The following is a 23,921-nucleotide window of genomic DNA, read 5'->3' as shown; positions in this document are numbered from 1 at the left end:
TGAAAGTAGCCTTATATTTACCACACTTAAAGGGAGTCTGTCACCACATTTGACCATATTAGACAGATCCTATAGCGTTATATGTGCCACCCAGCAGTTAAAAACGGTACCTTTGTTGCATATAACCGAGTCTTCTTTCTGCCAAAAATGAACTTTGAAGATTGTGTAAACGAGCCCTCTCAAGTGCCCAGGGCGGTGTCTCAATCTTCCGAGCCCAAGACCGGACCTCCCTAACGGCTCATAACCCTGCCCTCCTTGTGCCTGTGCCCGCCCGTTTACTCCCCTCCCCTCGCCTTTTCCATTGCGGCTGCGCGGACAAATTCGTAGCCGGCGCATGCGCAGTAGGTATTGCGATGCCCTGCCAGGACCGGGCATCGCATTGCGCATGCGCCAGCTACGAGTCTCGTAGCTGGCGCATGCGCAATGCGATGCAATGCGATGCAACAAAGGTACCGTTTTTAACTGCTGGGTGGCACATATAACGCTATAGGATCTGTCTAATATGGTCAAATGTGGTGACAGACTCCCTTTAAATGTTCCCAATTTTCTGTTGGAGAGCCAGGTGCTTCTTTCCGGGGTCTCGAGATGACTATGGACCAGGGTATCCCCTATACTCCGTCCTCGTCTATATGTGATGGCTGGACTATCAGGTAGAAGTCCAGCCAAATCCGGATCGGTCTTGATTAGAGACCAATAGCGGTCCAGTATCTCACAAACTTGGTGAGACTCTGTGTCATATGTACCAGTTATCCTAATCAATTCTTGGGTACATTCTTTCAACTCCGGTTGGAGTAAAGTGGAACGACCTTTGGAATTGGCAAAGTTCCATTGTTCATATAAGCAAGGACTGGGATAGCCTCGTTGTCTAAAGCGGCTAAAACGTTTAGATGCCTCTTGTGTAAAATTGCCGTACTCCGAACAATTCATCCGAACTCTGAGGAATTGTCCTTTTGGAATACCCATTTTTAGGGATTTAGGATGGAAGCTCTCCCATCTTAGGAGACTATTTGTCGATGGTTATTTACGGTATAGGGTGGTCTTAATAAAGTTGTTTTCAATCTCTTTCAATACGTGCATCTAAGAAGGTTATGGAATCGCTATGGATTTCGAATGTGAAGCACAAACCTATATGGTTAGAATTCAGGACGTTTAAAGTCGGTCTCTGTTCCCGACTATAGGAGTAGAACGTCATCTATGAATCCAGACCATAACGTGATGAACTTAGTCCGTTGGGTTTCAGGGATTCTGAAAACACCGCAGTGTCCTCCCACCGGCCCAGGAGCAAATTTGCATAAGTTGGCGCATGTGGGCTACCCATGGCGGTGCCCCTGAGCTGGTGGTAGAAACGGTTCTCAAAGACAAAGTAGTTGTGGGTAAAAGTAAAGTTGCACCACGAAGAGATTATGTTGGTAAAGATCCTTTGATCTAGAGTCCAAGAAGTATTTGACCGCTGCCAAACCTTTAAATGTTAATGCCAATTCAGTTAGGGTCACTTTATGTTTTTCAATTTTGTTCAAAAACTCTTTTTTTTCACTTGGAACTTGTCATTTCTTTCCTCGTTATATTCTGAGGTGATTGGTTTATTCTGATTTACTGACCATTTGTCCCCTGATGAGCCCCAAACCACTCGGGGAAACGTGTTGGGACGGGTTAAGGACATTTCCTATTCTTTTTATCACCCCTGACTTTTTCTTATTCTCTAATTTTGCTTCTGTAGATGCTTTCTGTTATCTAGTCTTCACTGAGGCAGAAGTATTAATACATGCAATATCTGTTAGTCTAGGATTACTGGTCTACAACATCTAGTGCTGGAATTATATCCCAGTGTCGGGACCGTCCCGGGGCATATAGGAGGCACGGGATCGGCCCTAGCGGGGCGGCTATACATTTTGTATGTAGGGCATTGAATATAGGGACATTGCCCGATGCCCTATACACGGACTACAAGTGCATATAACCCACCGACTACCACATCTGGTCGGAATAGTTGGACATTAATAAATCTATTCATTTGTGTTTCACTTTCCTTTATATTATCTGTATTTGGGTCATTGTTTTAATTTTAATTTTGATATTAAAGGTCATGTCTTAGAATAGTGGCACTCGGTGACATATGGCGACTTTAGTTACGTGAGCTCCAGCTCGTATAACTTGATTTACCTTCATTAAAGGGGTTGTGCCATGTTTTTAAAGGGGTATTCTGGTTATAACAAGTTATCCCCTATGTACTGCTGGGACCCCCACCAGTCACCAACACGGGGTCCTGTTCCCTGTGGAGCCCCCTGAAGTGGCCGTAAATTCACGCAGCTGCTCCTTTCATTTCTATAGGAGCGCTGGACATAGCCGAGTACAGCGCTCCACCATTCACGGCAGCCCCATGGCGAATGAAGGGAGCGGCGGATCACGTGCAATACCTGCTGCTCCATCAGGATGGGACTGATCGGCGGGGTTTCCGCGGTCTAACCCCCAGTGATCAGCTAGTTATCCCCTATACTGTGAAGAGAGAAAAAAGTTTTGGCAACCCATTGGCGCCCCCTCATCAGTGGGGTGACGGAGGGAGCACCCTCTCGTTGTCTAACCACCTAGATGGCACTAGTAACCGTGGTATCAAAGGAGTTAAAGTGGTTATCCGAGACCTAGGCCCCTCACACAGATAGTACTTACCTCGCTCCCCGACACCCGCGGCGCTGGTGATGCTAGGGAGGCTCGCTCCCATCGAAGCCTGCTACTGGCTGCTAAACGAGCCCCCCGATGGGAATTGCAGCAGCCGTGCCGGCACCAGAAGCAACGTAGGTGCCAGGGAGCGAGGTAAGTACAGTCTGTGTGAGGGGCCCGGGCATATGGGGGGCATTATAGGTCTCGGGATAACCCCTCTAAATGGCTGGGATTGGAAATGTTGGAAATGGCAGTGACTGCGGCGATTGCACGGATGCGGAGCCCACGCAATCACTGTTCTATTATGTCAAGGTGCGGGAAGGCTTAAGGCTTTTGTTGGTCAGTGATGGCCTTTGTGTCATTCTGCTGCTCCTCAGATCAGTGGAAGAGCATGTCCCTGGCTCTGAAGAACGCCGGGCACCTCCTGGTGCCCATCCAAGAAAACCTCATAGATGCCATATGGACGGACCGCCCGGAGAGACCCTGTCAGCCGCTGATCACGCTGGGGCTCAACTACACAGGTCTGTATTGAAGCCTAACCCTACGGAAAGGTGCGACCAGCATAAGGGCATGTCCCCCCATGGTCTGTTAGAAAGTAGAAGAACTTTTTATGAGCAGGATTTGTGAGAACCCCATTGAAGGAGCTCACAACCACATTGGGCATCACGGCCGTCATCGGCTTCGTTAGTTACTGGTGTTTACATTTCTCGTCAGTGCAATGAATGTCTTCACCGTGTCCACAGGGATTTCATGGCAGGATAAGATGTTGGCGCTCCGGGCTAAGATGGTGGAGAGGAAAGCCTTGTGGATCGTCCTGACTGCGCTGGACGAGGTTGCGTGTAAGTGATACTATAGTAATGCAACTGAAATGTTAGTGTATTACAGGGGACAGTAACATCCAGCACTCCAGCTGTTGGGGAACTACAACTCCCAGCGTGCTTCTTTCACTTCTTTGGGAGTTCCAAGACCTGCTGAGCAAGTGTGCATCCCTTAGGAAGGTGTCGCCAGCTCCCAATTGCGAGCAGGATGCCAGAGAGTCAAGTCTAAGGCCCAGGAGAGGCTGGTGACCTTACTTGACCAATGAAACCGACCACATCCTGAATGATCGATGAATGTGATACATTTACATTGTTATTAGCGGCCCCCATATTACGCAGCGGGAATCGCTACAGTCATTGGGAAATGTAGGAAATGATTGCGGTCTAATGGCTTCTCCTCCGTACTCAGGGCTGTTTAATCTCCGAGGCTCAGACGTGGAATATAATCCGGTCTTCTTTGCTTACGCCATAGTCGGGGCAGATACGATCAGGTGAGATATTACGGGGTATGCAAATCATTACTCTTACATAAAATGCTTTGACTTAAGGCTCATTCAGACGGCCGTATAGCGGACAGCATTCGATATTTTTGCGGACCCATAGACTTCCTGATTATTTTTACGGACATGTTTCATTTGTTTTGCAAAACCGTGGAATAGAAAAGGGCCCTATAGAAGTGAATGGGTCAGCATCTAATCCGCAAAAAAACGGATCCGCATTTTTGCAGATAGCATACGGCCGTCTGAATAAGCCCTTACCTGTAGGTAATGGATAGCTATTGAGAAATGAGGTATGGCCCCTCCCCCTTACTGTGGCTCCTCCCCCCACTCACTGTGTGCGGCGGTTACCGGATAATCCTTTTTTTTTTGTAGTTTATAATGACTCTTTCCTGGCTGTAATGAAAATCATCTCTCCATGCAGAAGTTTGTGCTAAACAAGCAGAGCTGCAGTGTAAAGCAAGGGCCTCTGATGAGACAGGAAGCAGATTTTTATTCCATAAGTAATCCACATTAAATACAGTGAGCGCCTTGGTCTCAAAAAACTGTGGATAGCTTCACGTGACAATTTATCCAAGAAATCCCCCGTTCTCGCTGCCGCTGTCCCTAAGTGATGACGTTTCAGGTCCGTTTTTCTCAGATATAAGAAAAGCTCCTTCTCCGTTTTTTTTTTTCAGGTTGTTCATTAACGGCGAGCGGGTTGCGGACCCCGCTGTCAGACATCACCTCCTCCTGGACTCCTCTCCTCCCGCCGAGTTCAGAGTCCAGCTGGAGCCGTACGAGTCGGCGCTGAGCGCTCTGCAGGGTATATGTGCCGCGCTGCCCGCCAAGGAGAAGGTGTGGATCAGCGACAAGGCCAGCTACGCCCTGTCGGAGACCATTCCCAAGGTACCGTCCCCGTGTGTGGCGTGCACTGTGGCAGTGGCCGACCTTTTTTTACGTGTTGGTTGTTTTATCTGGTGATCACTTAGTGAAGCCCTAAAATAGACTTTTTGTTACTGTTCATTCTTGTTTACCGTATATATTTTGACGTCACATGTCCAGTCTGGGGCGATTGAGTTGCAGGGTTGGGGCTTGTGGGTGGGGAGTTATTATTATTATTATTATTATTATTATTATTTATTTATTTTTGGGGGAGGGGCGTTATGTTTTGTGTATTTATAAATTTATTTATGTGTTTATTTTGACTTCTTACTTTTAGATTCTGCTGCTCAAAAGCCGTAAATATACATTAGGGTCTATTCAGACGACCAGAAGTGGTCCGTGCCTGTATTGTGGCCCGCAAACCGCGAGTCTGCAATATACAGGCACCGGCCATGTCCGTGGTGCGGATGCTGACTTGAATCGGTCCATAATCCGCAAGATACGGTAACAGATGGGGCATGTTCTATCTGTTACGGAATGGAGGCACGGATCGGAAGCGCGTGGGATTTCGTGTCCGTGCCTCTGCACCGCAAAAGATAGGACGTGTCCTATCTTTTGCCGATCGCGGACCCATTCAAGTCAGTGGGTCGGCATCTGCAAACGGCTGGTGACCGTGCATTGTGGACCGCAATTTGCACATAGTCACATAGTTACGTTCGTCTGAATGGACCCTAAGTATGTGTTTAACGGCCAGGGTGACCTGCTGCTAATTCCCAGCTGGCTCTCCTGATAGGGGTGTTCTGGTAATGAGAAATGATCACCTATCCACAGGATAGGTGACGCCAGCTATATTGGTGGGGGACCCCCAGCTATCATCAGATCGGGGTTCCCGCGTCACCTCTCTGAATGCAGCCGGAGTTCAACATTCATGTTGCCTCTTCATTCAAAATCTGTGGGAATTATATTCTGTAAAAGTCTGAGGAAGAATGCAAAAGTAACGCTTTATTTAAAATAAAATAAAGCGTGTTGGGAAGTGTAATTCAGGGGTGAGGGGAGCGTAGAAATCAATATGGCTGCAGCATGGGGGTATCTTCAGGGAAAGAAGGTAAAACACACACCTGGAACAATGCTCTTTAAGACTTTTTCCCGTGTTTCTGCTTCTTGCACAGACTCAGAGGTACCTGTCTCCATACACACCTGTATGTCTCTCCAAGGCCGTGAAAAACGCTCGAGAGGTAGAAGGCATGAGGAGAGCGCACGTGAGTACAGCACGGGGTTAATAGCGCTACTCGGATCGGACTTATTCCGGAGACTCCAATCTATGTCTTTTAGTAGGACACGGGGACCTCGTTGAGGATTTTCTCTCTCAGTACTATGATCCACCAACGTCTAAGCGTCCTGTCTGTAATGAGACGACCCCTGGTCTCACCGGACGTCGGGTTCTGTTGTGTCTTATTTATATCGGTTTCTTCTAGATCTGCTTAAGGGCCTGTTAGACAGCACGATTGTCAGCAAATTATCGCGAACAAGCGCTTATAGGAACGCTCGTTGGCCATAACCGAAGGTGAAAGGTCCCCGATTACTGGCAGCTCGTCTTCCTGTGTAATCAGGAATGTGCTGCTGATAATAGAATAGAATGAGGGAGGAACGACTGCGGTAGCGATCATTCCTCCAGCATTTGCATCGACTTGTATAATAGCACTCTTATAATGACATTACATGGGTGGAGGGTCCTCAGACACCTAAATGCTAAAGTAAGTGCAAAACTTCCTAGGGGTGCAGTGATATGTCTCACTGGTCTCCACTGTGTGCCTCAGGGGCCTCCACTCTCCACAGACTGCCTCTCTTTTCCGGCAGGGGCCTCTGCTCTCCATGGAGTGCTTCTCGTCTCCAGCAGGGGCCTCCGCTCTCCACAGACTGCCTCTCTTTTCCGGCAGGGGCCTCCGCTATCCGGCAGGGGCCTCTGCTCTCCAAGGAGTGCTTCTCGTCTCCGGCAGGGGCCTCCGCTCTCCACGGACTGCCGCTCTTCTCTGGCAGGGGCCTCTGCTCTCCCATAGACTGCCTCTCTTCTCCGGCAGGGGCCTCCGCTGTCCCTCAGGGGCCTCCATTCTCCACAGACTGCCTCTCTTCTCCGGCAGGAGCCTCCGCTCTCCACGGACTGCCTCTCTTCTCCGGCAGAGGCCTTCGTTCTCCCATGGAGTGCCTCTCGTTTCCGGCACGGGCCTCAACTCTTTGGTCAGGACCATTCATCCAGTTGCTGCTGAATGTTCAGAATTATGGACTCCGTTCTCTCTCGTAGGTGAAAGATGCTGTTGCTCTGTGTGAGTTTTTCAACTGGCTGGAAAAAGAGGTAAAAATCCCTTGACCCCTAATGAAGTTCCTTCCTGCACTGACTTCTTCTACACAGCAGAGTTGCAGTGTAAAGAATGGGGAGGGACAGTTCAGTGTCTTGCACTACATTTGTCACTTCTTTTAACATTTAAGGCCCCCTGCACACGAATGTTTAGCTTCCCGTTGCCGTATTGTGGACCGCATTTGCGGATCCGAAATACACGGGCACTGTTCCGTGTGCATTCCGCATCACGGATGTGGACCCATTCACTTCAATAGGTCTGCAAATCTGGAGCTGCGGAACGGAAGCACGGAACGGAACCCTACTAGAGCACAACGGGTTTCGTCCCGTACTTCCTTTCCACAAAAAGATAGGACATGTTCTATCTTTTTGCGGAACGGCTGTATCGCGAACCCATTAAAGTGAATGGGTCCGCGATCCGCTGCGGCTGCCCCACGGGCAGTGTTCGTGCATTATGGCCTAATTTGCGGGCCGCAGCACGACCACGGGGTTCGTGTGCAGGAGGCCTAAACCTGATGTCCAGCAGTGAGTATACCTGAAGTATCGTCTCTAAAATACTAAAACATGCAAGTGTTGTATCAGATGTATTACACGTATCCGTCACATGACTGGGGGATGCAGGTGTAATATTTCTGGCTTTGTTTCGGGCTGTCAGACAGAATTCCATTCCATCCTTCCTCGTATTAATATTACATTTCTTATTGCAGATCCAGAAGGACACTGTAACAGAAATATCGGCTTCCGATAAAGCAGAGGAATTCCGCAGGTACAGCGTCTGCTGTGCGTCTGAGATAATACCATAGGACTGAGGGGTAGTAGTAATGTGGCCAACACTGGGACCAGTGAGATGTACAGCACAAGCCCCAAACTGGTCAGATAGGCTGCACTATGCCTCGTGGAGTCGCCCCTCTGCCGTATTTGTGGGCAGCGTGATCTGAGCAGGAGACGTTGGGGAGACGTTGGGGAGACGTTGGGGAGACGTTGGGGAGACGTTGGGGAGACTTAGGGGAGACGTTGGGGAGACTTTGGGGAGACTTTGTGGAGACGTTGGGGAGACGTTGGGGAGACGTTGGGGAGACGTTGGGGAGACGTTGGGGAGACGTTGGGGAGACGTTGGGGAGACGTTGGGGAGACTGATGGGAGACGTTGAGGAGACTGATGGGAGACGTTGAGGAGACTGATGGGAGACTGATAGACCGATGGGAAAAGATTCAGTAAAACTTGTAACTTGTGGAGTTAAATTCCTGATTAATCGGTGTCTGGGTGGGCTCGGGGAAGGCTCTGCCCACCAGACTCCTCAGCTCCGATTCGGTCAATCTATTACATGTTATTTTCTATCAAGTGATAGATGTAAGGCTACATTCACACGACTGTGCCGTGTTTTGCGGTTCGCAAATTGCGGAGCGCAAAACACGGATGCTGCCCATGTGCGTTTCTGCAATTTGCAGAACGGAAGGGGCGGCCCCACATAGATATGCCTATTTTTCTCTGCAAAACGGATAAGAATAGGACATGTTCTATTCTTTTTGCGGGGCCACGGAACGGAGCTACGAATGCGGGCAGCACATAGATGCGGACTAAAGCAACGGTCATGGGAATGTAGCCTAGCAATAATACAATGTTGCAAATCCTCTGTAAACATTGTAACCTCTTATCCTGTCTCTCTTTTAGCCAACAAGAAGAATTTGTTTCCTTAAGTTTCGCGACGATCTCAAGCTCAGGACCCAACGCCGCCATCATTCACTACAAGTAAAATCTGTCCGGAGAAATTTATTTTTATATGCAAAATTGATAATTTATGGAATGGAAAAAATAATAATAATTGCTTGTTGCACTTCCCACAGGCCGGTTCTCGAGACAAATCGGAAGTTGAGCATCGGTGAGATTTTCCTCTTGGACTCTGGAGCTCAGTACAAGTAAGGGGGGGGGGGGGGGTGGGAAGGATGGACGTCTGGTTAATAAAGGGGTCTCCTGCGCTCGGGGGAGGGGGGTCTGCTCCCTCATCTACTGGCGATGGTATTTTCCTGCTCTGTTGCAGCAGTCATTTAGTGGCAACCAAATCTGGACCTGTATTTGTTGTCCCTTCTGCAGTAGTTTCTCGGCACTTGACAGGTGACAGTAACTGCATTATAATGAGGCCTAAAAATTATGGAATGCAAATGTGCTGCGGGCTTAGGCGCTGAGCCTGCACCATCCGCACTGCTGCACTGAAGATAGTACTGATGCCGGCTGTATAACCCCTTAGATACCACGAATAATAGCAACTGCGGCATCTAAATGATTAGAATGGTAGGGGAGACTGCATCTCTCACCCGCGCCCCAGTGATGTAATTGAGGGGGGTTCCAATTGGTTGCTATGGCAATACAGACCCTTATTAGACCATGTCAGTGGCATAATACAACCCACAAAAAATCAGGTCACTCATGCAGAAAATTTGATGGAATAATTAACAAGATATGACTCTCAAAATGAAAAAAAAACTAAAAACTTTTGAAAGCCAGAAAATGTTAAATATTTTAAAAAATATGAACCTCCACCTGGATTCCCCACCACGGCCCTGGTCCTCGCTGCTGTGCACAGGAAAGGCTTGTTCAGCCAATCACTGGTTGAGGCAAAGACTTGTGATTGGCTGAGTGAAGATTCTGGTGTTTTAGGCTGGAACAGGAAGTGGAGAGCGGCGCGGAGCAGAGCCGCTGCGGAGGGCAGCAGCATTTTCTGTAGACCGCCAGAGAGTGAGAACCAACTTCTAAAGTCATTGTTTTCTTGTTTATCTGCGTGAAAAAGGGACGGGACGACAGATGTCACTAGAACCGCGCACTTTGGAACGCCGACTGACTACGAGAAGGTGAACGGATCCTCCTTGCCCCCTTCTAATTTCTACCTATTGCTGTTGGGTTGGAAGAGGCTCATAAAAATGGCATCATATGACCTCTACCCAACCATGAGCGGGGTCCCGGTGTGCTCCGTGTAATATGTGGCGTTTTTTGTTTTTTTCTCCTGTAGGAGTGTTTCACATATGTACTGAAAGGACACATCGCCGTCAGCGCCGCTGTATTTCCCAATGGGATTAAAGGTAAGTGCAGGGCTCGGCGAACACTATTTTACGGAATGATTGTGTAACCCTGGACAGATATAGACCACCAGGTAGGTTTAAATGAACCCCTTCACTACCCAAGACCACCAGAGATTTTTACATCCGTGTTTTACAACCAGTGGCTGTTATTAAGACCTAAAGGCGATGTCCACCTTTTGCTCAAATAGTTTTCAACCCGAATTTCCCATTGTTTTGTGTCTACAGCTGCTATGCAGACTTATGTATTGTCCTGGCCACAAACGCTCCCATCTATTTGTCCCCTTCTTCTCCCTAATACATTAGGTATCTAAGTGAGGAGGTAAAAGGGGAGTATGGCTGCAGGATCAGACTACACAGGGATTGTTTGTTGTCTGTTACCACGGAGATGCATAAATCTGAATAGCAGCTGTAGACACAAAACAATGGGACATTTTTTTTAAAGGGGTTCTGCAGTTTTTTCTATCCTCTGAATAGATCATCGGCATCTGATCGGCGGGGGACCGACACACGTGACCCCCTGCCGTTTAGCTGTTTGGGAAGGCATCGGTGCTGGCAGTAGTGCAGCCACCTTCTCGCTGTTTTCCCCGGGGCCCAGTGACGTCACCCCTAGTATCACTGGCCTGGGCGCGGCTAAACCCCATTGAAGTGAACGGCGCTTAGCCGCGCCCAGGCCAGTGATACTAGTCGTGATGTCACTGGGCCTGCGGGAAACGGGGAGTATGCCGCGGCGCTACTGCCAGCACCGCTAGTGGGGAAGGAGGAGGGTGGTCTTCCAGCGATTGGTTGTCAGGGAGCGCTATCACCTGTAGAGACTTGCCGTCGAGCACAGATACATATTTTCCATTCTTGTTTTCTCCTTCCGCTACTTTTTGACTTTCACGCCCTTCGCCTCTGGCGTTGTAGCGATTTGAAAAAAAAAACAAGAGAAAAAACAAGACGACGGCTGTTAACTAATTTCTTCCTAATTAGGACGCGAGCCTTGTATACAGAGTATCTTGAAGGATCTAATTATATCAAAGGCGGAATCCGGTCTTCGGAACAATACGTTTACTGGCAATTATTGTAATGTAATTTATCTGATTATAAAACGTCGCGCTCGGTGAGACGCAACGTGCAGCTGGGGATTAATCTGCGTCTCGGCTCTCTGGACGCCATCTATCCGTAACTGGGGGCTGCTGCCTCCTCCTCATGGGACTCTAACTGTACAGAATGTGAAACTTTGGAGGGGAGGAGGACCAGCAGAACTACTCTTTTCAGGATCTCAGTTTGCTTTCAGTGAATGAAAATGACATAATTTGCATCCAGACTTCCTTTGACCTCTGACTTGCAGGACACCTCTTGGACTCTTTTGCCCGCGCTGCTTTATGGGAATCTGGTCTGGATTATCTGCATGGAACCGGCCATGGAGTGGGCTCCTTCCTGAACGTCCATGAAGGCCCCTGCGGCATCAGCTACAAAACGTTTGCGGATGAGCCCTTGGAAGCCGGGATGATCCTGTCTGATGGTGAGACATTCCCTGTGCCGAGTCTACTCTGGTCATATCCAAACCTGTATTCGCAATTTTACATATACAGTCTTTGCTCACGTGGTCCCTGCTTATATATTATATTAGATGCCATTATATATTTTACACTATTATATATTACATTATACACTACTATATATATTATACAGTAGTATATAGTATTACGTTATTATACACTACTATATATTATACACTATTTTATACTGTATTTTTTGCCCTATAAGACACACCTGCCCATAAGACTCACCCAGGTTTTAGAGGAGGGAAAAAAGAAAAAAACTATTTCTCATCTGTATCATTGGGGGCACAGTCTTGACCTTGGGTATAGCTATTGCCACTAGGAGGCGATACTAAGCAAAAAAAAGTGCTGGCTCCTCCTCTCAGCTATATCCCTCCTGCAGACACTGAGCACACAAAGTGCTGGCTCCTCCTCTCAGCTATATCCCTCCTGCAGACACTGAGCACACAAAGTGCTGGCTCCTCCTCTCAGCTATATCCCTCCTGCAGACACTGAGCACACACAGTGCTGGCTCCTCCTCTCAGCTATATCCCTCCTGCAGACACTGAGCACACAAAGTGCTAGCTCCTCCTCTCAGCTATATCCCTCCTGCAGACACTGAGCACACACAGTGCTAGCTCCTCCTCTCAGCTATAACCCTCCTGCAGACACTGAGCTAATCAGTTTTAGCTTAGTGTCCGTAGGAGGCAAACCTCCCTGCTTTGCTGAATTCTTTATTTTCATTCTTTAAGGCCTCTTTCACACGGGCGTCCCGGATTTTCTCCGGATGCGTCGCGTGTGCGGGAAAACCGCGCGAGTAGGCACGCTCCACAGTGTTTTCTGTAGCTGGTCTCCCTAAGATCAGCCATTGTTTTGTTTGAGTAGTCTCCAAGGCATTGCTCCCGGTTAGCCAGAATCCTACTCCACACTGATGAGGGGCAGCACCCTGACCCAGCTGTCTGTGGATGGATAACTGGCTTAGGTCTTCCCCGTCACATCCTTAAAGCTTGTAAAAGAGCGGGATCTTGACATAGGGGCCACTTAATATGGTGGATTTGGAGATCTCTGTAATGGGGACACCCCTTTGCTCGGTTTTCCTTCTTTTGAGGGATATCTGGCTTTCACTGTGTTGAAGACCCATAACTGGGGCTCCTCGGTTATTTTGCATATTAGTCTTTTCTTAGGTTGGATGGTAGCTGACAGGCTGTGGACTCAACACGATCGCCATCCATTCTCTGTCAGTAGGTGGAACAGATGCGCTGCTGGTCAGTTTCCTTGCTCCTCAAGTGGAGGATGGCGCTAGCACCATATTCTGGGTGTTTACTGCTGTTTGGCCTCATTCTCAGGGGGAGCCTCTCCTCTGGTCCTGGAAACCATAGTTGGGCTATGGCCTCCCCCCTACGAGGCAGCCTTGCGCTGGCTACTTTTGTTCTGTGCCCCTACTGTGTGACTCCATCCCCGGGGGAGTATTTCTGTTCATCGTCCCCCTTCTAGGGGTGGAACCTTCTCGCTAGTTGTAGTTATGGCGACATTTCCTTATCACAGGTGGCGCTGTGCTCATGTTCTGCCATCAGCTGGTGCGATAGATCCTCCAGGCCTTACATGTATGGGGTTCCTGAGGCTTATATATTATACACTATTATATATTACATTATTCCATGTTATATAGTATTACATTATACACTATATAGTATACACTCTTATAGATTACATTATACCCTATCATATATTATCACCATATACACTATATATTATACACTGCTATATTTTGTTAGGTTATATATTATTACAATATATCTTATATATATATATATCTAATAACTCTTGGAGTCACAGTTTTTCTGCTGCTAATGTCAAACATAAAATATTGAAAAACGTCAAGACATAATCTTCCACGTCAGTTTTCTGTTACTGGATTGTTTTTCTTTTCTGCTTCTCAGAGCCGGGATACTATGAAGATGGATCGTTTGGGATCAGAATTGAGAATTTGGTTCTTGTGGTTCCTGCCACTACCAAGGTGAGGTGTAATATCTAATATGATGGAAATGTAATATCTTTGCGGAGATCTTATCTTCAGACTGCTGCATCCTCTTCTTTCTCAGGATTATGGCTTTCCCAGAGGTCAGACCCCCATAGAATGACGGCGGCATACCCATTTTATCTGATAGCCGGAAATTTTGGGTGTATCGCGCTCCTCCTGGGGGTGCAGAAATCTGGGTTCTATTTTTTGAGCTGTAGGATACGGCGCTGGAAACTGGGACAGAAATCACAGCACCGTACAGCTACGGTGGTCTGATTGGCTGCAGCGGTCCGGCAGTCACTGATAGCCAGACCCTTGCTGTATGCGCCGACATCGGTGAAAACACAAATGCCAGCGCATTAACCCTTGCACTGCCGCGGTCAACGCTGACCACGGCAAGTGTGGTATCCTGCTGGGTGTGGGGTTTCCATCGGGTCCCTGAGCTGCTGTGACTGGCACCCAATAGCAGGGAAGGCAGCCCGATGCCTTCCTTAGGCATCGTGGCTGCCTTCTGTGACAGTCTGTGAGGTGCAGCCCCCTGGATCTCACATGCAGGAAGCTGTAAGTGTATTACAGTGTGTAATACACTTACAGCCAATGCATTGGGACAAAAAATAAAGTGAAAAAAGAAGTTAAAAAAAAAATAGTTTTACAAAAGAAAATTTAAACTTTAAAGTAAAAAAAAAGCGTCCCTTTCCCAAAATAAAGTAAAAAAAAAAATTGTCAAAAATAGGGAAAAAAGAAAAGTAGACTTATTAGGTATCGCCGCGTTCATACCAACCAGCTCTATAACAATATCACATGATCTACCCCTTCAGGTGAACGCCATAAATTTTTTTTATAAATAAAGTGTCAAAAAAGCCATTTTCTGGTCACCTTGCCTCACAAAAAGTGTAATACCAAATGATCAAGTGTACCCCAAAATGGTACCAATCAAACCGTCATCTCATCCCGCAAAAATGATTCCCTACCTAAGACAATCGCCCAAAAAATAAAAATAAAATAGGGCTTTCAGAAAATGGCAACACAAAAACAAGATTTTATTCTGTTCAAAAATGATTTCACTGTGTAAAACTTAACAAAAATAAAAATGATAGACATATTGGGTATCAACGTGTCCGTAACAACCTGCTGTATAAAAAGATCACATTATATGCCCACTCAGGTGAATGCTGTAAAAAACATTTTTTTAAAACTATGCCAAAACAGCCATTTTTTTCACCTTGCCTCACAAAAAGTGTAATACCAAGCGATCAAAAAGTCTTATGTACCCCAAAATGGTACCAATCAGACCATCACCTCATCCTGCAAAAAACGAGCCCACACATAAGAAAAAAACAATGGCACCCATAAAACTATCCATCAAAATCTGCGCTGCAAAAGCCATATGGCGCTCCTTCCCTTCTGAGTCCTGCCATGTGCCCCCACAGCAGTTTAACACCACATATGGGGTGTTGCCGTATTCAGGAGAAAAATTGATTTTTGTACCTACCGTAAAATCTTTTTCTCATTGGATGTATTGGGGGACACGGCACCATGGGTATATGCCCAGTGTTGGCTCCACCCAGATGGGCTATACCCTCAGTTCAGACACTAAACCAACTAGTTGGTCCAAAAACAGCAGGAGCATCAACAAACCAGAAGAACAGTGAAGCCAACATGTCCTAAACCAGAAACAGGACCATTATCAAAGGGTCCCGGGGAAACCGGAAAACCTGAACGAAGAATAACAACAACGGTGGGATCTGTGTCCCACAATGCATCCAACGGGAAAAGGATTTCCGGTAGGTACAAAAATAAATTTTTCTTGTGAATGGCATTAGGGGACAAAGCACCATGGGACGTCCCAAAGCAGTCCCCGAGGGTGGGACAAAAGAGCCATGCAAAGAGCCTAGCGCACAGCCCCTTGCAGAATCTTGTGACCCAAACTGGCATCAGCAGAGGCCAAGGAATGAATATGGTAAAATCTGGAGAAGGTGTGAACTGAGGCCCAGGTGGCGACCTTGTAGACCTGGGAAGCAGTGGCTAAATGCTGGACCGCCCATGATGCCCCGACCGCCATGATGCAGTGATCGGTCAACCGGAAGGGGGGGCTCACGACCCTTTGCCACATAGGCTTCCTTGACGGCTGACCTAATTCAATGGGACATGGTAGCTTTGGAGGCTTGAAAAACCCTTACATGAGCCCTCAGGGACAACAAAGAGAGAGTCAGATCGACGGAAGGACTCCATTAGCTGGAGATACAGCCGAAGCGCCCGAACCACATCCAGACGGTGGAGAAACCACTCTCTGGGATGAGAGGGGTTGGGAAAGAAAGAAGGTAGAACAATCTCCTCATTAATGTGGAAAGAAGAAACCACCTTGGGAAGAAAGGAGGGAACTGAGCGCAGGACAACCTTGTCCTGGTGAAAAAACAAAAAGGGGGACCGATACCAGAGCGCCACTAGCTCAGAGACTCTGCGAATGGAAGTAATCACAACTAAAAACGCAACTTTAAAGGAGACCTAAGAAAGGGAGACCTCCTTCAAGGGCTCGAAGGGAGAGGACTGAAGGGCATCTAGGACCAAATTCAAATCCCAGGACTCCACCGGAGAACGGAAGAGAGGGACACGATGCGCCACCCCTAAAGAAAAGTCTTAACCTGGGACTGAGAAGCCAAGACAAGGATGAGATCTAACCTTTGAGGGAGGCCAGGCAGAGACCCTTCTCAAGGCCAGCCTGAAGAAAGGCAAGAATCCTAGGGAAGGAAAAAAAGAGAGGGTGAAGCCTTCCAGGTACGATGGTAAATCCTGGCCGACTGGGGCTTACGTGCATAAAGCATAGTCTGGATGACTGACTTGGAGAGACCACGGAACCTTAGGACCACGGCTTCAACAGCCATGCCGTTAAATGGAGCCAAGGTAAACTTGGGTGGAACAGCGGACCTTGCGAAAGGAGGTCGGGATGCAGAGGTAACCGCCACGGGGCATCGGTGAGCAGGAGGACAAGATCTGCTTACCACGCCCTGCGGGGTCAGTCCAGAGCCACCAATATCACCGGGACCCGATCCATTTTGAGACCTTTGAGTTCCCGAGGAAGAAGCGGAGGGAAGAGATATAGGAGAATGAATTGGGACCACGGGAGAACCAAGGCATCCAGAGCCTGAGGATCCAGAGACCTGGCGACGTAAAGCGGAAGTTTGTGGTTTAGACTGGAGGCGAAAAGATCCACGTCTGGGATCCCCAGCGCTGACAGAGTTGTTGAAACACCTCTGGATGGAGAGGCCACTCGCCCGGGTCCAGAGGCTGACGACTGAGGAAGTCTGCCGCCCAATTGTCGACTCCAGGGGGTGTAGACTGCAGAGAGAGCAGGAATGTGCCCCTCCGTCCACCTTCAGGACCGCCGCGCTTCTCGTGCCTCCCTGGTGGTTTAAATAGGCCACCGCAGTGGAGTTGTCCGCAGTGAATCCGGACGAGATGACCTGCCAACGGAGGTGAGTCCAACAGGACAGAGCTAGGTAAATGGCCCTGAGTTCCAGGATATTATTTTGTAGGGAGCTCTCCCGCATCGACCACTGACCCTGGGCCGAGAGAGACCCGAAGACTGCCCCCCAACCTGTCAGGCTGGCATCTGTGGAGATGACCTGCCAACGGAGGGTAAGAAACGATCTACCGGGTTCAGCCACTAGCGCAAGTCCCGACGGACATAAGGGCACAGACGGATCGGGCGATCGAGGACTGACGGAGACTTGTTCCACCTGGCAAGAATTGAGACCTAAAGGGCTCTGGTGTGGAATTGGGCATAAGGAATTGCATCGAAGGCGGCAACCATTCAGCCCAGAACAAGTATGCACGCCCTGATGGGCAAAGGAGACGGCTCGCGAAGGCGAGATACCCCTGACTGGACAGCCACTACCTTGTCCTGAGGGAGGAACACTCGGCCAAGGCGAGTGTCGAGGACCATGTCTAGGAATTCCATCCTCTGACTGGGAACAAGGGAGGACTTGGTGTGATTGACCAGCCAGCCGAACTGGGACAGCAGGGACAGGGTGATGTGGAGACTGGACAGGTTGTCCTCCCAGGATGGAGCCTTCACCAGAAGATTGTCCAGATACAGTATTACGGCAATTCCCCTGGCACGGAGAAGTGCAACCAGAGGAGCCGACGCCTTGGTGAAGACTGGGGTTTGGAAGGCTTAGGGCGGGCATGCCAGGAGGGCTGGGCCTTGAAGGAAGGACGAGCAGTCTTTTTGTCTTGATGGGAGGAGGAGTCCTGAAAGGAGTGAAAACGCTGAGACCGCGATGAAGGCATAGGACGGCGGGAACGGTTCTGGGGCAGGAGCAGGGTCGGCGTCACCCATAAGCAAAGTACGCCACTGCGTAGAGCGCACTCTTGCTGGGGGCGCCGGCGCCGCTCTGGCCAGGCTTAGCATTAGGACCTTTTTATCCGGCCCGCAGCGCCGCCTCCTAGCTAATTCTATTCACTTCACTTACCGCTCGCACAGGCGCACTAGATACAGTAGTCTGCGCCCGGGCTGTGCGGACTACTGGCAGAGGCATCGTCGAGCGAAGTGCGCATGTGCCATCTTCCGGCACACCTCGCTCGACGATGCCTCTGCCAGTAGTCAGCACAGGCGCAGACTACTGTATCCAGTGCGCCTGTGCGAGATTACGGCGCTTCTCTGCATTTACCTCAGCGGCAAGTGAAGTGAATAAATTAGCTAGGAGGCGGCGCGGGAGGGGATCTGTGGATGTGACACTTGTGGGGATCTGTGAATGTGAAACTTGTGGGGATCTGTGAATGTGACACTTGTGGGCATCTGTGAATGTGAAACTTGTGGGGATCTGTGGATGTGACACTTGTGGGGATCTGTGAATGTGACATGGTATGTAGCTGGAGGGAGAAAACGTGGCCTTACCACAATTAAGGGTACAGTCTGTATAAATAGGTGGGCGACAAAAAATGGGTGGGTCAAAGGGCATGGTCAATAGGCGGAGTCAAGGGGGGCGGCAAAATTAGCTTTTGCCTAGGGTGGCAAAAATCCTTGCACCACTCCTGGGCAGGAGGGAACTTTTTCCACCCCTGGCCTCAGAAATGAGCTCCTCCAAACATTTCCCGAAAAAGCCTACCACCCAGGAATGGGAGAGAAATGAGCGCCTTTTTGGAGGCGGCATCCGCAGCCCAGGCTTAAAGCCAACCCGTGCGGCAGATGGCCACCGAGTTAGCAGCCGCCCTACCAGAGCGGCGGGCCGATTCCAGGGAAGCATAACAAAGGTACCTGGAGGGCTGAAGAAGATGAGAGGCAAGGAGATGGAGCTCTCCCTGAGCATGAATCTGTCGGTAAAGACCGAACAAGCTGTTTGGTCCAGACCATACAGGCCTTGGCCACCCTAGATGCGGCCAAGGCAGGGCAGATAGCGCAACCTGTTGCAACGAAAACAGACTTGGACAATGAGTCTATCTTCTTGTCCAATGGATCAGACAAGGACGCAGTGTCGGCCAAAGAAAGGGTGGTGGCCTTAGCAAGTCGGGCCACTTGTGGATCTACCTGAGGAGGGACAGGCCACCTAGTAAGGGACTCCTCGGAAAAGGAGGACGTCCGAATCCTTGGCGGGCTGAAGACTCCTATCCTGGTGACGCCACTCCTTGGCCAGAAGTGCGTCCAGATCCACATGGTTAGGGAAAACCAAAGCGGGGCGCCTGGAATGGCAGAATGATACGGATTCCCGAGCCGAGGAGGAGGGGTCTTTCTGCACATGGAGAGCGTCCCTAACTGCGCTGATGAGATCCTGCATGAACGCAGACAGGGCAGAGCTCTGCTCTGATCCAGAATCAGAGTTAGAGGAGTCCCCCGAGGTGGCGGAAAGTGCGGCAGGGAAGATTCGTCGATCGCCACAGACCTGTCTTGGGAATGACCAGAGGATGCCGAGGAGGAGCGGGCCATGGTTGTGACAACCCGAGGTCTTTTGCGGGACCTGGTGTCAGAACATGAGCGTGTGCCCCGTCCGTGGAGGAGTCCCTGGGAGGGGCAGAGGCGGCTACAATTTTGGCAGGCATGCGGTCCAGCGAATCAACCATGGATTGGGAGAGTCAGGCCAGGTTTCCTATGGCTTGGGACAGGGAAGAAGCCCATTCAGGAGGAACCGACACAGAAGCGGTGGTCAGGGTGTCCTGAGACGGTCTGAGGGCAAGGCACTGCGCACAAACAGTCTCAGGCTGACCGCAAGGCAACTTTTTATTACAGCGGGCGCACGTATAATACATGACGACCCCGCAGGGAGGCTTGGAGTCTTTTCTGGAAGAGGACATGAGGGCTGAGTGAGAGCCTGAAGAAAAGAAAATCAGCCAGCCAGAGGCTGTCCTACTGGACCCCAGGTGCTGTGTCCCCGAAGAGATGCTGCAGCAGTCACAGGAGAGTGCCAGGAAGGTTGCAGGAGATTGGAGAGCGTCCCTCAGGAGTGCTGGCAAGATGGAGGTCCCAGAGGAAGAACTAGCCAGAAGAAGGCAACTCTGCCCCCAGGCAAAAGCCTGCGCTAAACTGGGATAGGAGGGGAAGGAGACCCCTCCCAGGAGCCGAGAGAAGCGGGGAGGGGCCAAGAATAAAGCCCGGGAAGCCAGGGGAGGGGACTAGAAGGGTTCGGCCTAGGCTAGGTAAAAGCTGGGGCCTCGATTAATGGAGCAGCCGGGAAAGAAGCGCAGTCGGCGGGACGGAACAGCGGGAGTCCGGGGGCCCTCCGGAAGGAAAAGAACAGGTGAGGGGGACTCCTGAGGAGAAGCGACGTTCATGGAGGGAAAACCGGGGGAAACAGAGCACCAGGGGCCAGAGGACAGGGCAGGGAAGATGCGGCCCAGTCCCAGGCAGGAGCCGGTGACTAAAGTAAAGTAAGGCCAGGGAGAAGCATAGGTGGTTGGAGGCCCAGCTAACCAAAAGGGGCCAGTGTGGGGGACTCTGTAAAGAGGTGGGCCCCCACAAGGTAAAAATTGACCGCCCCTCTCCCAGGTTAAGTTAACAGTACTTGGGTCAGAATCCAGGAACTTCTGGATTGCAGGCTAACACTTTAACCTGGGGAGCTACAGGCCTGCTAAAAGCAAGGGGAAAACACGGGGAAAGGGGGACCTCTCAGACCCCTAGATATGAGGTGCTCACTCCCCCTGGGAAAGGGGGTAACTAATCCTAGACCCATGGGACAGGGACACAGGGAGAATACTCACCGTCCGACGTATTCAGGCGCCGCAAAGGTCCCCCCTTCGGCAAACTCGCACATATGTGGGATTACCGGCATGCCACTGCGGATGCAGTAATGGGGGACTGGGTGACCGGCAAGGTACTGAGAGTACGCCCCCGACAGGGGGTGCAACTAAAGTGGATATCCACAATGGAGCCCCATCCTGCAGCAGGTTGAGACCTGCAGGAGAAGGAAAAAGAATAAAATAAAAAACAAAAAGCAGCAAGACCTGCAAAAAAACAGAGCAGGTCATATCTACCTCCTACAGACACTAGACTAAAACTGGTTGGTTTAGTGTCTGAGCAGAGGGTATAGCCCATCTGGGTGGAGCCAACACTTTTCTATTGTCAGCCTCCTAGTGGCAGCTGGGCATATACCCATGGTGCTGTGTCCCCCAATGCCATTCACGAGAAAATGGGTAACAAATTATGGGGTGCTTTTTCTCCTGTTACTGTAATTTGGGGCTAAAGCAACATTTTATTGGAAGAAATGAAACGGCAAAGTGTTTCCAAATTCCGTAAAACGCTTAGGGGGTCAAAGTGCTCAGTACCCCCCCTAATATATTCTTTGAGGGGTATAGTTTCCAAAATGGGGTCACTTTTTGAGGGTTTCCACTGAAGGGGTCTCTTCAAATAGAAAATGGTGCCTAAAAACCATTCTAGCAAAATCTGCCTCCAAAATCCATATGGCGCTCCTTTCCTTCTGACCACTGCCACATGCCCATAGAGCAGTTTACCGCCACATATGGGGTTTTTCTGTAAACTGACGAATCAGACTAATATATATTGAGGTTTATTTTGCTGTTAACCCTTACTATGTTGCAAGAAAAAATTTGATTAACATAAAAAATTTACCAAAAAAGGGAAATTTTGAAATTTCACCTTCATTTTCCTTTAATTCTTGTGGAACACCTCAAGGGTTAACAAAGTTTGTAACATCAGTTTTAAATAATTTGAGGGGTGTAGTTTCTAAAATGTGGTTTCCATTACGTAAGCCCCTCAAAATCACTTTATAACTGAACTGGTGCTTAAAAAAAATGGTTTTGGAAATTTTGTTGAAAATTAGAAAAATAGCTTCGAAACGTCTAAGCCTTCTAACGTCCTAAAAAAAAAATATGACATTTACAAAATTATGCCAACATAAAGCAGACATGGAGAATGTTGATTGATAACCATTTTATGAGGTATTACTATCTGTCTTAAAAGTAGAGAAATTCAAATTTAGAAAATTGAGAATTTTTCAAATTTTTGGTTAACTGTTGTCCTGTCCTTGAGGAGCACGGTGTAACATCGTCACACTTTATTTCCTTCCAGTACAACTTCCGGGATCGGGGAAGCCTGACCTTCGAGCCGATCACACTGGTGCCGATCCAGACCAAGATGATCAACGTCGACCTGCTGACTCAGAAGGAGGTGAGGGATGCTGGAGCCCTTTAAGCAGTTAAAGGGGTTTTTCTATATTTGTTTGATTGGTGGAGGTCCGACCACTAGGAACCTGAGTCCTCTGCTCTCTTGTTTGAATGGAGGACTTGTTTTCTGCAATTTTAGTCCTACTAAAGGGCTTGACCCGGAGATCCTTTTGATTGTTTCTGTTATATACTGCAATTGTTGTTTCTATTGGGGCTAATAGAGGGGGTCAGGATGGGGGCAGCTCCCGCAATTACCTGTCTATGCTGTTAAGGGGCTTCATGCTTGTGCTTATTTCATCTCTCCAGGTCAACTGGGTGAACGACTACCACAAAAAGTGCAGAGACGTCATTGGAGCCGAGTTAGAGAAGCAAGGACGTCATGACGCCCTCCAGTGGCTGATAAAAGAAACACAGCCTATATGCAAATCTAATTAATAATTTTTTGCACTGTCCCTTTTTAACCCTTTCATTGACAGTTTGGGGATTTGATCTGAGCCAGGTAACGGACAAATCTTTATTACAGTTTCATACTAAATGTTTCCTTGGCTTTCTGAGCTCAGGGGAGAGGACGGAGCACTCAAGTGTGCTCTGCAGTGAGCCGGCGGTTACTCAGTGTATTACTATGGCAAGGATAATTAAAGGAAAATTAATGGTGTGCATTTATCAATCTCTTCATGGCCTAAGGAGCCTATGGACGAAGTGGCCCTGATTTCCTAATGTGTCGGCACCATAAAACTGTCTAAAAAGTGGCGCAGTTTGGTGCATCCAGGGATTCTACACTTTTCTCCCCCATCATGACCGACAAAGGGTCAGGGCTTAGCGGAGAGGGGCCGAGGCTTCATCGGAGAGGACGGAGACCTAATATCTGCCACATTTGCTCCACAGTTCTGACTTCTGTCTCAAACTAAATCAACGAATAGTTGTTATAAAGTCAAAGAAAAATGTCTGTCCCTGCAGCAGATTCGTCATCCAGCCTCAGCCCTGTGATAAGTCTGCTGCAGGTCTACACCGCCGGCACCATGTGTAGGACTAGGAAATCTGGGCCCAGGATTTGAATGTTTACGTATATTATCAAATCTGCAAACAAAAACTGCAGTCACTGTGTTCATACATTACTCTACTTATCCTGTACTGATCCTGAGTTACATCCTGTATTATACTCCAGAGCTGCACTCACTATTCTGCTGGTGCAGTCACTGTGTACATACATTACTTATCCTGTACTGATCCTGAGTTACATCCTGTATTATACTCCAGAGCTGCACTCACTATTCTGCTGGTGCAGTCACTGTGTACATACATTACTTATCCTGTACTGATCCTGAGTTACATCCTGTATTATACTCCAGAGCTGCACTCACTATTCTGCTGGTGCAGTCACTGTGCACATACATTACATTACTTATCCTGTACTGATCCTGAGTCACATCATGTATTATACTCCAGAGCTGCACTCACTATTCTGCTGGTGGAGTCACTGTGTACATACATTACTTATCCTGTA

General features: G+C 48.8%; 1 protein-coding gene across 2 annotated transcripts in view; it reads left to right on the top strand.

Moving 5' to 3' along the window:
* The window catches only part of LOC122941099 (xaa-Pro aminopeptidase 1-like), a 62,405-nt gene extending 39,333 nt beyond the window's left edge, over positions 1 to 23,072 (top strand). For both annotated transcript variants that reach the window (XM_044298101.1, XM_044298100.1), the window contains exons 6-20: positions 3,033 to 3,176; positions 3,399 to 3,494; positions 3,883 to 3,964; positions 4,648 to 4,858; positions 6,004 to 6,093; positions 7,134 to 7,184; positions 7,895 to 7,953; positions 8,859 to 8,936; positions 9,032 to 9,103; positions 9,973 to 10,033; positions 10,192 to 10,261; positions 11,592 to 11,765; positions 13,725 to 13,801; positions 22,323 to 22,421; positions 22,724 to 23,072. In XM_044298101.1, the coding sequence (XP_044154036.1) occupies positions 3,033 to 3,176; positions 3,399 to 3,494; positions 3,883 to 3,964; positions 4,648 to 4,858; positions 6,004 to 6,093; positions 7,134 to 7,184; positions 7,895 to 7,953; positions 8,859 to 8,936; positions 9,032 to 9,103; positions 9,973 to 10,033; positions 10,192 to 10,261; positions 11,592 to 11,765; positions 13,725 to 13,801; positions 22,323 to 22,421; positions 22,724 to 22,852 (1,493 nt within the window). In that variant the 3' untranslated portion in view covers positions 22,853 to 23,072. The remainder of the gene's footprint in view (positions 1 to 3,032; positions 3,177 to 3,398; positions 3,495 to 3,882; positions 3,965 to 4,647; positions 4,859 to 6,003; positions 6,094 to 7,133; positions 7,185 to 7,894; positions 7,954 to 8,858; positions 8,937 to 9,031; positions 9,104 to 9,972; positions 10,034 to 10,191; positions 10,262 to 11,591; positions 11,766 to 13,724; positions 13,802 to 22,322; positions 22,422 to 22,723) is intronic.
* The last annotated feature ends 849 nt before the right edge of the window (positions 23,073 to 23,921 follow it).

This window comes from Bufo gargarizans, chromosome 6 (assembly GCF_014858855.1).
Source record: "Bufo gargarizans isolate SCDJY-AF-19 chromosome 6, ASM1485885v1, whole genome shotgun sequence".
Taxonomy (NCBI): Eukaryota; Metazoa; Chordata; class Amphibia; order Anura; family Bufonidae; genus Bufo; species Bufo gargarizans.
This window is presented reverse-complemented; position numbering and strand designations above follow the sequence as displayed.